This window comes from Rhinopithecus bieti, unplaced genomic scaffold (genome assembly GCF_001698545.2).
Source record: "Rhinopithecus bieti isolate Rb0 unplaced genomic scaffold, ASM169854v2 scaffold_84002, whole genome shotgun sequence".
NCBI lineage: Eukaryota > Metazoa > Chordata > Mammalia > Primates > Cercopithecidae > Rhinopithecus > Rhinopithecus bieti.
In genome coordinates this window covers 615,657-630,580 of record NW_016841755.1, presented here as the reverse complement: position 1 = coordinate 630,580, position 14,924 = coordinate 615,657, and the positions used below count along the sequence as shown (strand labels likewise).

At 47.2% G+C, this 14,924-nt stretch overlaps 1 protein-coding gene across 3 annotated transcripts in view; it reads right to left on the bottom strand.

Annotated features, from left to right (window-relative positions):
* CNDP1 (carnosine dipeptidase 1) overlaps positions 1-14,924 on the bottom strand; it is a 52,071-nt gene that overhangs the window by 32,087 nt on the left and 5,060 nt on the right. The window contains exon 1 of one of the 3 annotated variants that reach the window (XM_017866133.1): positions 10,524-10,718. The exons of 1 other annotated variant lie outside the window; for it this stretch is intronic. Coding sequence is in view for 1 of the 2 variants with exons in the window: in XM_017866130.1 (XP_017721619.1) it covers positions 1,981-2,013 (33 nt within the window). In the remaining variant the exon portion in view is untranslated. Of the gene's footprint in view, positions 1-1,980; positions 2,059-10,523; positions 10,719-14,924 lie in introns of those variants that run through there. One more of the 3 variants, XM_017866130.1, reaches the window with a different exon arrangement.

Genomic DNA, 14,924 nt, shown 5'->3' with positions numbered 1-14,924 from the left:
TATATCTGATAAAGGACTTATGTTGAGAATATAAATAGCAATTACAGTTCAATAATAAAAGAAAGCCAAATTTAAAATGTGCAAAGGATTTGAATAAATGTTTCCTCAAAGACAATATACAAATGGCCAATAAACACATGGAAAGTTTAGGCTTAGCATGATTAGCCATCAGGAAAACACAAATCAAACCACATGAGACACCACTTCCTACCCGCTAGGATGACTAGAATTAAAAAGCCAGACACTAACAAGTTTTGACAAAGATGTAGAGAAATTGGAACATTCATGTACTGCTGATGGGAACTCAAAAGCTTGCAGCCACTGTGGAAAACAGTCTGAAAGTTCCTTAATCTATTAAACATAAAGTCACCATATGACCCAGTAATTCTACTCCTGAGTACATATCCAAGATAAGTGAAAACATATGTCCACACAAAAACTGGTACATGATGTTTATAATGGCATTATTCATAGTAGCCAAAAGGCAGAAACAAGACATGTTCATTAATGAATGAATGGATAAATAAAATGTATATTTCACTGAAATATTATTTGGCTATACAAAATGATTTTTATCTTACATAAAAAGGAATGAAGTACTGGCACATGCTACAATGTAGACAAACTTTGAATACATTGTGCTAAGTGAAATGAGCCAGACACAATGGCCACGTATTGTGATTCCAGTTACGTAACAGTCCAGAGTAGGTAACTTCATAGAGACAGAAAGTAGTAGATTGGTGGTTACTCAGTGGGAAAATGGGAAGGGAATGCTAATGAATAGGGGTGCCTTTGGGGTGATGAAAATGTTATAAAATCGATTGTGCAATGGTTGTACAATTCTGAATATACTAAAACATCATTAAAATTGCACATTTTAAATGGGTCAATTGTAAGGTAAAAGAATTATATCACAATACAGTCATTATACAAATAATCATAGCTATAGCCACTCATTTGACAATACAAATACATTATGGAGTATGAAAACTGTAGACAGAGGAAGCTATGCATTGGTTAAAAGCAAGGTCAAGGTGAGCAATGCCCATTCACGAGCTGATTAAGAACTGCGTCCAGTAGGTGGTGCTGATGAGCCGCTCATGATCTCCCTGGCTGCCCTGCACTCAGAAGGCTGAAGCCGGATCCAGCCCAGCTCTGAGGAACTTAGCCAGGAGCCAGGGTCGGCAGATAAAGTCGGTGGGAGAGACTCCTCTGGCCCTCCAGTAGCCGGAGAGGGAGCTCAGGTGCGAGGAAGGCTTCAATAAAGGCTCTTGGAGACAACAGTGGCAACTTTCTTTTTTTTTTTTTTGTAATCGATCCATCTACATTAACATTTGAGCTTTTATTTTCCTTCAGACAAGTTCCATTAAAAAAAAAATTTGGTGTTCCTCTCCAGTGAAAAATAAAAAAGGAAAGTTGGAAGAAGAAAACAAGCTGCAGGAAAAAAATATGAAAACAGTGATTGTTGTAAGGACAGAATAGTTCAGATTCAGCAGGAGCCTCCTCCTCCTCTGGCCCTGGGAGAGCAACTTAGCCCTGGTCTCGAATAAAAGACTGACCTGATGCCCTGATCTGACGAATGGCCGTGACAGCAGGGATCTGACAAGGGGAAGTGCATGACTTCATCCTCCCTCCCTTTTCCACAGAGCAGGGCAGCCTGCTGTAGTCCATTTGCTGTCCAGGTTCATGGACGTTGACTTTGGGCATGAATCCCCACTTCACCATCTGACTGGGATCGGAGACTCCATCTGTTTTCCTCCTGTTCCTCCACGCCTCTGTTTTTGTTTTTGTTTTTGTTTGTGTGTGTGTGTGTGTGTTACAGTTGTGCTTGACCTTGAACTAGTTACCTGTACTAGGCTGTTCTTATTGTATTGCTATAAAGAAATGCCTGTGGGGGTAATTTACTTAAAAAAAAAATAGGGTTAATTGGCTCACAGTTCTGCAGGCTGTACAGGAAGCATGGTGCCAGGATCAGCTCACCTGGTGAGGAGGCCTCAAGGAATTTTTACTCATGGCAGAAGGTGAAGCAGGAACAGGCAGGTCATGCGGTCAGAGCAGGCACAAGAGGGATCACGGGAGGTGCCACACATTTTAAACAACTGGATCTTGCATAAACTCACTATTGCAAGGACAGCGCCCAAATACCTCCCACCAGGCTCCACCTCCAACATTGAGGATTACATTTCGACATGAGTTTTGGGCAGGTACACGTATCCAAACTGTACCATTCTGCTGCTGGCACCTCAAATCTCATGTCTTTCTCACATTGGAAAATACAATAATGGGCTGGGCATGGTGGCTCATGTCTGTAATCCCAGCACTTTGGGAGGCCGAGGCAGGCAGATCACGAGGTCAGGAGATCGAAACCATCCTGGCTAACACAGTGAAAACCCATCTCTACTAAAAATACAGAAAAAAAAAAAAAAAAATTAGCCAGGCGTGGTGGTGGGTACCTATAGTCCCAACTACTCCAGAGGCTGAGGCAGGAGAATGGCGTGAACCCAGGAGGCGGAGCTTACAGTGAGCGGAGATTGTGCCACTGCACTCCAGTCTAGGCAACAAAGCAAGACTCCATTTCAAAAAAAAGAAAACAAACAAACAAACAAACAAAAAAATGCCTTTCCAATAGTCCCCCAGTCTTCACTCATTCCAGCATTAACTCCAAACTCCCAAGTCCAAAGTCTCATCTGGAGATGAGTTCCTTTCACCTATGAGCCTGTAAAATCAAAACAAGTTATTTACTTCCAAGATACAATCAGGGTAGGACATTGGGTAAATGCTCCCACTCCAAAAGGGAGACATCAGTCAAAAGAAAGGGGCTCCAGTCCCCATGCAAGTCTAAACCCCAGCAGAGGCGTCATTAAATCTTAAAGCTCCAAAATAATCTCCTTCAACTCCATGTCCCACATCCAGGGCACACTGCTGCAAGGAGTGGGCTCCCAGGGCCTTGGGAAGCTCCACTGCTATGGCTTTTCCAATGTTAGGATGCAAGCTGCCGGTGGATCTACCAGTGGATCTACCATTCTAGGGTCTGGAGTATGATGGCCCCCTTCTCACAGCTTCATTAGGTAGTGCCCCGTGGGGACTCTATGTGGGGACTCCAACCCCATATTTTCCTTTTGAACTGTCCTACTAGAGGCTCTCTGTGAGGGCTCCACCCCTCCACCCCTAGGTTCTTTCTAGGCACTGAGGCTTTCTCATACATTCTCTGAAATCTAGATGGAGGCTGGCAAGCCTCCCTCACTCTTGCACTCTGTGTGCCTGTAGGCTAAACACCATGTGGAAGCTGCCAAGGCTTACAGCTTGCAAGTTCTGAAGCAGTGAACTGAGCTGTATCTGGGGCCCTTTGAGCCACAGCTGGAGCTACAGCCGTGGGGATGTGGTGAGCAGCCTTCTGAGGCTGTACAGAGCAGTACTGTCCCAGGTCTGGCCTGTGGAACCATTTAGTCCTCCTAGGCCTCTGGGCCTGTGGTGAGAGGGGCTGCCTCGAAGGTCTCTGAAATGCCATCGAGACCATGTTCTTATATTTTTGGCTTTTAACACTAGGCTACCTTTCAGTTACGTAAGTCTCTCTAGCAAGTGGTTGCTCTGCAACCTGTTCAAATTCCTCTCCTGGTAATGATTTTTCTTTCTCTGCCACATGGCCAAGCTGAAAATTTCCCAAACTTTATGCTCTGCTTTCCTTTTAATCTTTTTCCCATTTAGAAAAAAAAAAGAAAGTGCAGCTCGTTGCCAGTGCTCATTTAATTTTACATAAACTCACTTTTGAGGGTGAAGCAAATCTGACTGATTTTCAATGTGAAAATAAAATATAAAACTGTTCATGGAGTTCTTTCTAAACAGAACATCAGAATCAACTAAATCATCGGAATCATCTATTTGAGAGTCATCAAATGAATCTTCGACCCACAATTGTTCGAGAACAATGTTAACATCGCATGCAGGAATGCTACATTTTCTAGGATTTGACATTTTCAGCAGTTGAAAATTACTACATTTTGTACATGGAAATACCACTAACAAAAACCAGAATGCCCTAAATAGAATGATGTCTGTTGTTTCCAAAGTCAATGTACTAGAGTGATGTGAAAATAATAATAAAAGCAAGATAGCTCATGGCAAAGTTATCTCAGAGTAAATGCTGCAGCCACAAGTGCCACTGGTGAATATTCTTGGAGCAACCAAGAAAAGGGTTAAATGTGAATTCCAACTTTAAGTCATTTCTTCACTTCCACATCTGAACATAAGTTGTTAGAAACAGCCAGGCCACACATCTTGAACACTTTGCTACTTTTATTTCTTCTGCCAGATACCCTAAGTCATCACTCTTAAGTTCAAATTCCACAGACCCTTAGGGCATGAACACAATGCAGCCAAGCCCTTTGCTGAGGCATAACATGGGTGAGGTTTGCTCCAGTTCCCAATCAGTTTTTCTTTTCCATCTGAGACCACATCAGCCTGGACTTTACTGCACAAATCACTATCAGCATTTTGGTCACAACCATTAACCAGTCTATAAGAAGCCGCAAACTATTTCCCTCATCTTCCTGTTTTCTTCTGAGCTCTCCAAACTCTTCCAACCTCTGGCCATTACCCAGTTCCAAAGTTGCCTACACATTTTCAGGTATCTTTATAGCAATTCCCCACTCTCAGTACCACTTTTCTGTGTTAGACTGTTCTTGCAGTGCTATAAAGAAATACCTGAGGCTGAGCAGTTTATAAAGAGAAGAGGTGTAATTGGCTCATGGTTCTGAAGGCTGTATAAGCATGGTGCCGGCACCTGCTCAGCTTCTGGGGAGGCCTCAAGGAACTTTCACCCATGGTGTAAGGTGAAGCAGGAGCAGGATCCTCACACGGCAAGGACGTGAGCAAGAGTGGGAGGCGCCACACACTTTTAAACAATCAGATCTTGCAAGAACTCACTCACTATTGTGAGGACAGCACTAGGAGGGATCCACTCCCGTGACCCAAATACCTCCCACCAAGCCCCACATCTCAACATGAGATTTGGCAGCGACACCAATCCAAACTCTCATCACCCAGTGAAAATCCAGGGATGTAGAAAGGTTATTCCTGGCTTTTGACCTTGCAAAAAGAAGAAAGAGGAGCTGCAGAACAGGAAGCTGCACTTGGCGGGGGCTGGGGTTAGGGATGCGTAGGGTGAGTCCTGGACTGAGAGAGTCTTTTGGAAAGGCCGGGGTGGGCAGTTGCCCAGCTGAGGGTGCTAAGCTCCCACTGGCTATGGGACCCTGAGGGGAACCCCATTTGCTGCAGAGGCTTGTGTTTATCCCAGCTGGTTGTCCTTAGGTTTTTAGATTTGGAACAAAAGTTCCAAGTGCCCCTGTGGTGAGTCTTCTTTCTAAATCCTGTAACTCTTAGGAGAGGTTTACATCCTCTGCTGTGTTACCATCACAACCTGCCCTTCCCCAAGGTGAGAGGTCCGGGGGCACTTCCTGAGTCTTCTTAGTGTCTTGACATATCATTCTTCTCTTTCTCCTCCCACAGCTTGGCACTGGCTGCACCTCCACCTCTCTCCTAGCTCTCACTAACAACTGGAGAGTTGGATGCCCTGTGGGCTTAGCTGATCGAGGCCTTGACAGTGGCCCAAGATACTTTAATGAAGGACACTTCTGTCTCCTGCCAGGAGAGGAGCAGGCACCCCTAAAGGAGGACGGAGCAGGGGTGCTGTGGGAAAACCCCACTTTTGCACTGGTTGTTTTTGTTTATTTTGGGTGTTGAACAGAAGAAAGAATAGAAAATGAAAGAAAGCGCTCTTGCCTCCACCTCCCACAAAGCCTCAGGCCAAGGGTGGGTCCTTGGTGTCCACACAAGGGCCAATCAGCCAGACCCTTGTTCAGTGGAAGAAACCTCAGTGCCGGTCAGTCATCCTGGATGCCAAGAATTCTATTGACCTCCTAGTCGCGAGTCCTTGTGGGATTGTTTTATAGAGGTTGCTCTGTCCTCGGTCTGCTCTGATGAATTTGTTATAACACAGAAAAGAATGTTTTAGTAGCGTAGTTTATCTCACCATCACAGGATTTTTAATACACAACAGAAACAGGCTTTCCTGGATTCTGCTGGGTTCCTGTGGGCACAGAGCTGAGCCAACGTGGTTCCTGCAGATTAACTCACTCTGGCAGCAAGACCCACGGAGGAATCAGCGAGGGCGCATTTCCTTCAGTCAGCAGCCCGGACAAACTCCAGGGAGCACAGTTCCCCAGAAAGTCCCAAGAACTGTGAGTCCCTCCATCATCCTCTAGTCTGGCCCAACCTGTGAGTTTGACCCCCGAGAAGAACATTGGTTGAGGCCAAGTGCAGTTTCGACTCATTCCCAGAATGTGAGGCCACACACCACGTGAAATGGCTGGAACTAACAAAGTTTACTCCGTTCGCTAGGATCCGCACAGAGCTGCTCCTCGAACGCTGAGCAGAGCTGCAAGAAGTCAGAGACCACCGAAGCCAGGGGACGGAGGAGGAACTGAGTGCCAGTCACGGGGTGGTTGTTTTCGTGGTTTGCAGGGAGAGCTGGCCTAAAGCTCAGGTGCCAGCACTTAGGAACTGGCTGGCTCAGGACACAGGCTCTGAAGCAGGGACAGTGGGACCTACTATGCGCCCTCAGGGTGGGTGGCATGAGAGAGTACAGCATGTGGCACCTACCAAGCGCCTTCAGGGGTGTGGCATGAGATGATACCACATCTGGCACATCACAGCCCAAGGCACTGTACGGTGTCTTCTCTCCTGGGCAGCAGATGGCTAGTCCAGCAACCAAGCCGCCCAGGTGGGCCGTCGGTGCTCCCACCTGTGTCTGGGGTCCTCATGGGTAGGCGGTGGGGAAAAGAAAGCTCGCATTGTCAGGGTGTGAGGCTGGTGTGTTGGTAATGGGAACAATGCCCCTTCAGACACTTTTACTCCCCACAATCTGGACGGGGATCTGGGTCTCGTCAGACATCAGCCAGAGAGACAGCACAGCACCACTTTGCACCACTTCCAGAACCTTCCGTCATCTAGAAACATAACAGTGGCTTGTAGCACAATGACACAGCCAGCCAAACAACAATGACAAAAAAGAGTGAATGAAATAACCAGTGATTTCAGTTATTTCTCCAACAGGCCAGAATCTCATGACAGTTAAACCGATACATTGAAGTATACTCTACCAGGGACAGTGGCGTCATCAGATAAGACTGAGCTGTGAGCTCCTCAGAGGCAAGAGCGTGTTTCCAATGAGGGAGTAGGACATGGCTTTCAGTTTTGAGGGGTGAAAGGTGTAAATCCTAAGGGATCCACGAGGCTGTGCCTGACACTGGAGCCAAAACCCAAGGCGAAAATCGCCTTTGGAGATCTCATAGCTGTGGCCACACCAGAGCCACTGGCTCTTCTTCCTTTAAATTTTATTTGAGTGATTTCTGTGTAAAAGTGTCGATAGGATATTTACAGAATACCTGCAGGGGAGACTGTACAATCTCAGGGGGCAGCACGTGAAATTGAGATGTTCCGGCTGCAGAATAGCAGAGAGGAGGAGGAGGGTCTGAGGGAACGGGGAGTTGAGAGAGACGCGGACTGGAGACAGAGGAGGGGTGGCGAGGAAGAGAGCAGAGATTTCTCACAGAGTCAGGAGAAGAGAGCCTGGCAGGGTTTTGGTGGGACCGTGGGCCAGGGTGGAGACACCAAAATGCAGACAGCACCAAAGAACACGTTTCTTTTTCTAGAAACCTGTAATTATGTACACAGCCTTTAAAGTGTTATCTTACACATTCAACTCACAGCAAAATTACTTTGACTTCAAAGTGCAGGACTTTAGGCATCCTTGATGCCTGTGAACCAAGGTCCCTGGTTAAAGGCGGGGGTGGACTCCAGGGCTTGGCCACCTCTGGCAATGGCATCTCAGGCCACCTTTTGGCTTTGAACAAAAGATCGACAAACGTAAAGTCGAGAACAAGGGCCGATTCGAGGAGAGGGTGGGGCTTTCCCAGTGGTCTCCACTAGCTTCCTCAGGCTGCTGGAACAAAGCACCCCAAAGTGGGGGCCAAACACCAGATCTTTACTCTCCGGCAGTTCTAGAGGCCAGAAACCTCAGTCACGTGTTGGCAGGCCCGGGCTCCCTCTGCAGGTTCCAGGGGAGGTCCTTCCTGCCCCTCTAGCTTCCGGTGTTGGCGGCAGACCCTGGCGCTCCTTGCTATGGCGGTGTCCTTCCGGTCTCTGCCTCTGTGTGTGCACAGTCAGCCTCTTTCTGTGTCTCTCTGTGTACTGTCATCTTAGGAGGACACTGGGTTTTGGATTTAGGGCCCACTCTATTCCAGAATGACCTCTTTTTAACTAATTACATCTGTAAAGACCCTGTTTCCAAATAAGGCCACGTTCTGAGGTTCCAGGTGGACAGGCATTTTTGGAGGAGCGTTATTTAACCCAGTACACCCTGGTTATTATTTTCTTACCACTATATAATATCCTTTTTCTTTTTTCTTTCCTTTTTTTTTTTTTTTTTTTTTGAGACAGAACCTTGCTCTGTCACCCAGGCTGCAGTGCAGTGACGTGATCTTGGCTCACTGCAACCTCCTTCTCCCGGGTTCAAGCGATTTTCTTGCCTCAGCCTCCCAAGTAGCTGGGATTACAGGCATCTCCCACCACACCCGGCTAATTTTTTGTATTTTTCATAGAGATGGGGTTTCACCATGTTGGCCAGGCTGGTCTCGAACTCCTGGGTTCAAGTGATCTGCCTGCCTCGTCCTCCCAAAGTGATGGGATTACAGGCATGAGCCAGCACACCCCGCCCCCATCTGCTCCTGATTCATAGGTGCCCGCTTACGTTTTGTATTTTCTCATTCGTTCATGTGGGTGTTAGTCTTTCATTTGTCTCTTAAAGAATTTAAACATACTTCATTTGTATCCGTTTTAAACATGTTCTACTCTTTGTATGTCAGTCTTGGTAAACCCATTTTCTAACACAATGCAAGAGCTGTTTTTCTCAAGGCTTACATACTTCAGAACTTTGGCTTGCAGCCTCGACTTGAATGATAGTCATTTTATTCTCCTTCTCTGTTATGAGTTCTGCCTAAAACGCAATGGTTGCCTCCACCTGGTGCTTTAAGATGCCCATTCCAGGTCCAGGTCTTAAATTGGTGGCTTACAGTTTTCAAACAGTGTTTAGTGGCACACACTTGTAATCCCAGCATTTTTGGAAGCCAAGGTAGGAGGACCACTTGAGCCCAGGAGTTCAAGACCAGCCTGGACAACACAGAAACTCTGTCTCTACATAAATTAAGTTCAATTTTAAAACTTAGCCAGGCAAGGTGTTGCACACCTGTAGTCCCAGTAACTCAGGAGGCTTGAGGTGGGAGGATCACAGAGTGAGACCTTGTCTCAAAAAAAAAAAAAAAAAAAATTCCTGAAGCATATATAATTGCTTTGCTTGAAGTGGATGGGGAGTTTTAAGGGTGAACTCATACTGTGTGCTGATCGGAGCTGCCTGACAATGATTTCACTTCCTGGGAGGCAATGTCCCCACAGCCTGGCCCAGTGCCAGGCTCAGTGCTGGGAAAGCAACTGCTGCAAACTTTCCCAAATGGGAGGAGAGCAAGATTCGGGCGAAGATAAAAACGGTCCACTTCAAAGCTCACAAGCTCTGTTCAGGACACCTTAAAAGGCATAAATGTTTGTATCCTGGATAACCTCAGCCTCCAGGAATTAGCAAAGAATAACTAATAACTTAGGCCTTGACACCAGGAGCTCAACAAGCAAACCTCACCCTGTCAGCAGGGACGGGGCCTCTGGGATGGCTCCAGGGCAGTGCTCCTGCCCACACCTCTGGCCTGCAGTACAAGGTGCAACGTTGGGTAACAAGACTGCCCCAGGCAAACTGTGAAGCTGAAACACGCAAAGGCGTTTCGCCCTGATCACCACGCACTCTGGGATACCAGGGCACTGGAGCTGTCCTAGGAGGCGCAGGGTACCCCTCCTCATCTGCAGTCTTTGGGGAGTTCCATCTGTGCGTGCCTTGTCTTAGCACTGTTTCTCTCCCTTTCACAATGTGCCCTATTCCTTCTAGGATCGGGAGGGGACAGCACCCTGACTTTATGTGCTGTGGTGCCGGAAGCTGAGGCACGTGTACCATGAAAGGTATCTTTGTCCCAAACACAGTGCTTCTGAAGAAGTAGTGGATTGTAACTGCTGGAAAGAGCAACTGCGACTTGGAACACTGGGGCATTGTGGGGCCTGCGGAGAGGTGCTCTGGGGACAGAAAGCCCCCACCTCCTCATTAGGGCTGGGACAATGGGGCTGGGGAGGACCTCAGGGCTCAGGTCCCCTGCTCCAGCCTTGCTGCTGCCTGCCCTGTGACAGTGAGACCAACCGTGCAACAGCCCGCCCAGGTTCCCTCCCATAAACCATCCGCAGGTGCGTATTTCCTCCTGGGCAGGCGCTCTGCGCTAGGACCAGTAGGATGGTGGCTGGGCCCACCCACCCTTTCTCCTTCTATGACTCCTCCAGGAGCTGGCTCTCAGCTCCAGCCAACAAATGCTACTCACCCTCCAGATGCCATCCGCTCCTGAACCTGCCAGGGTCCCAAGCCAGCCGAGTGGCAGTCACCAGGGCAGCATCTCTCTCTGGTGAGCCACAGATGACAACCTGCTGAGAAGCTAGGACAGCTGCCCTAGACCGTGCATGCTCAGGGGAGGATCCGATCACTGCGCCTTTCCTGGCAGCTCCTGTGGCAGCTAAATGGTGCCTCTGCACGCCTCCTGTCTCCTTCCCCAGGTGCCTCAGCAGAGCCCATGGCTGGGGCTGTGCTCACTGTGAGCCTCCAGCGGGTGATGGCTCCCGACCACAGCCCCATTCCCCCCTCCACTTTCAGAACCTACAAGTTTCCATTGTGAACCACAGAAAAGTGTGTTCCAGTACCCAACAACTCGCAGGGCTGTCCCAGAACGCTGCTAGTGGGTGTCTGGAACTAGCATTCAACTGTCTATAGCAGTCTGTGCTAAACCACCCATGATACAAGAAAATCGGCATCACTTCATTAGAAGCCAGATCCGAAATGTGATGTTTGCAATGTTCCTCAGATTCTAGTGCTGGAGTGAGTTAGGGATTCCACACATCATGTGATTTGTTGACTAATAGAAGTCGTGTCCATTTGCAGTAAGGTCACATTTACTTTTTTATTGCGTCTTCACACGCATGGAGCCAAGCACTTCATGGCCACGATGTCATCAATCACTCTGAAAATCCAGTGAGGCAGAGCCACTGTGGCTCCATTTCACAGACGAGTGACCTGAAGCACTAGAGGGGTCAAGAGACTGCCTGGGATCACACAGCCAGGATGAGTAGGTTACACCCCCACGTGTCTCAACACGGCTCTCCTTTCTCGGCTTGCCCTCCAATCCTCACCAAGGTTCCCCAAGAGAGCTGCTGCTGTTCCCTCTTATGTCATGTACAGGGGGCCAGGCTGACGCAGGGTGCCCATTCCAGGCACTCAAGATCAGATCAGAAATTCAGGGCAGAGGCCAGGCGCGGTGGCTCACGCCTGTAATCCCAATACTTTGGGAGGATGAGGCGGGTGGATCACCTGAGGTCAGGAGTTCGAGACCAGCCTGGCCAACATGGTGAAACCCCTGCCTCTACTAAAATATACAAAAATTAGTTGGGTGCAGTGGTGGGCACCTGTAATCCCAGCTAAAAGGGAGGCTGAGGCAGAAGAATCGCTTGAACCCAGGAGGCGGAGGTTGCAGTGAGCTGAGATTGCACCATTGCACTACAGCCTGGACAAGAGAGTGAGACTCTGTCTCAAAAAGCAAAAGCAAAAAAAAACAACAGATTTATACCAAAAACAAATGTAAAGTGTAGATCCTATTTAGATTCTGATTCGAAAGACCAATGGTAAAAATAATTTTAGGGGACAACATGATCAAGTTGACCACAGGTTGTAGGTTGTATATTTGTTGATCTAAAGGAATTATTGCTAGTTTATAGTGTGTTAATGGTATTGTTGATATACACATGTGCTCGCCTTCAAGATATGTGCTGAACAACCTACAGATGCAATAATGCAATGTCTGGAATTTACTGTAGGATTATCTGGATGCTGAGCGTGAGGGTCCTGGGACGGGCTCTCCTGAAACAACATGGGCCACGTGTTGGTAATTGTTGGAACTGGCCGATAGACACACAGGGACTCACTATCCTCATCTGTCTATGTTTGTGCTTGTTTGAAACTTTCCATTAAAACGAGAGAGCAGGGTTGGGGCAGGCTGAGCCTTGACAAGCAGGCAGTGCCCTGGGCCAACCTGAGTTCATGGCCACCGCGCCTGCGGCGTTTGGTCGGAGGAATCCTGCAGGTGGGGAAACTCCCTGGCTGCGGATGAGCAGCTGGCCAAGGAAGGATCGAATGCCTCATGTGCAGGATAGCTCCCTCCGGCATCTGCTGGCACTGGGAATGAGAGATAAGGAAGCCTCTGGGAGCTGGAAAAGAGCCCACCTGGCAGTCCTGCATCCTCAGACCCTTCGTGAGACAGTGTGCAGGAGAAGTGGGTGGCGGAAAATTAGCACACGCCTACTTAGAAATCCAGGCTCTGGGAAAAGCCTGCATCCTTCCGTCATGAGTTGGGAGTCTATTAACGTAAAGAACTAAAAGCTGGTGGGAACAAACAGGTGTAGATCTCCTTAGTCAAATCCCTGCTGGATAGGGAAAGCTTTTTTATTGTTTTTGAAGGGGGAGAAACCTTGTTGTAGGAAGACAGTGTTTGCAGCGAATGTCCAGGTATTTTCTGGCCATAATCTCTCCCTGTTTAGCTTTAACAGGTTGCTTGAGAGAGAATGCCAGTTCCCATCTTGTGCAAATCAACAGCAGAATTGATTAATTAGAAATCAGCTGAACGCTAGATTAAATAAGAGCTGGGCTTAGGTTCGGAACGTCGGAGCAAGAGATACACCCTGGAAAAGCCAAGAAAAATCTAGGGAGGCTCTTTATACTTGAAGTTGAAAATGTTCTCAAAGGCGATAGGTGGAACGCCTCTGTCAGAATTCCCTGACTGGGGTGAGGGGGAGGGTCATTGTTAAAATGGTAGATCTTTTGGCCAAGAAGTGAGGGAAAAAATGTTCCGTATCATTAGGCATTGGGAAATGCAGATCAAACCACAACCAGACACCACTTCCCACCCAGGAGGATGCCAGCAAGCACAGAGTCAGATGACAAGTGTTTTGAGGATGTGGAGAAATTGGAGCCCTCGTACACTGCTAGTGAGGCTACAAAAGGGGTGCAGCCAGGGTGGAAAGCGTCTGGCAGTTCCTCAGACACTGATCCATGGAGCTACTGTATCGACCAGCAATTCCACTCCCAGGTACACGCCCCGGAGAAATGAAAATACATATCCACACAAAAACTGGGACACAAATGTTTATAGCAGCATTATTCATAACAGCCAAATGGTGGAAAGAACCCAAATCTCCGCTCACAAACAACTGGATAAATACAAAATGTGGCATAGTCACACAGTGGAATGCAGTCCTGATATATGCTATGACACGAATGGACCTTGAAAACATGACATTAAGTGAAAGAAGCCAGTCACAAAAGGCCACATACTGTATGATACCATTCATATGAAAGTCCAGAATAGGAAAATCTATAGAGACAGAAAACAGGTTCGTAGTTGTTTAGGGATAAGGGGAGGGAGGGGGAATGGGAGGGTCAGGTGAGGAGAGTGTTGTGAAATGGACTGTGGTGATGGTTGCGCATGTCAGTGAATATACTAAACGCCATTGGATGATGCTCTTTAAAGTGCTGATTCCTGAGCCTCTGCCCTAAAACTGCTCACACTAAAGTCTGAGAGAGAAAAAAAACAAAAAACAAAAACAACCCTGAGTTTGGGATTTAGTGAAAAAGGCAGTAAATAGTACGTGGATGGGTAACTTCCCACCTTCGTCTAAGTTGTACTTTGCCTTTTGTAATCAACAGCTAGAAGTTCTACTCTATGGTTTTATCAAGAATGCTGCTTGTTGTGGAAAGAAACAAGGAGTGTGGACAAAGTGTAGTGATGTATGACCTCGTTCATTCCCCCAGGGAAGCTGCCTGGTCCCAGAGTCCACATCCCTGGTACCACTGTTTGCCCAGAGTGACTGGGCCCGGGCACTAGAGCACACAGGAGCACATCACACATGCTGATTGCACGTGCCCCATCCGAAGGGCGAGTGCTCACAGCACAGAGCCCCTCTGCATCTTGTGGTCCAGCTCCCCAAACCTCATCCAGTCCCCCGGGCCACAACCAGGAATCCACCCTGGCTGTTGGTGGGCATTTGATCTGTGCCACAGTAAAAGAAAGCGTTTGCCCAATCTTGGGCTCAAGATCCCAAGAATAGAACTCATGACTTTCTTTTCTCTCTCAGTATTAGAAAAAGGTGATGGTAATAAGTCAGCAATAGCAACAAAAACAAGCAATGGGAAAGGACACCCTATTCAATAAATAATGCTCAGTTAACTGGCTAGCCATATGCAGAAGATTGAAACTGGACCCCCTCCTTACATCATATACAAAAATCAACTCAAGATGGATTAAGAACTTAAACATAAAGCCCCACACCTAAAAGCCCTGGAAGATAACCTAGGCAATAGCATCCTGGACATAGGAACAGGCAAAGATTTCATGACAAAGACACCAAAAGCAATTGCAACAGAAGCAAAAATTGACAAATAGAATCTAATTAAACTTAAGAGTTTCTGCACAGTAAAATAAACTATCAACAGAGTAAATGGACAACCCACAGAATGGGAGAAAATATTTGCAAACTATGCATCTGACAATGGTCTAATATCCAGCATCAAGGAACTTCAACAAATTTACAAGAAAAAACAAACAAGCCCGTTAAAAAGTGGGCAAAGGACATGAAGAGACACTTTTCTTTTTTTTTTTTTTTTTTTTTTTTTTTTTTTTTTT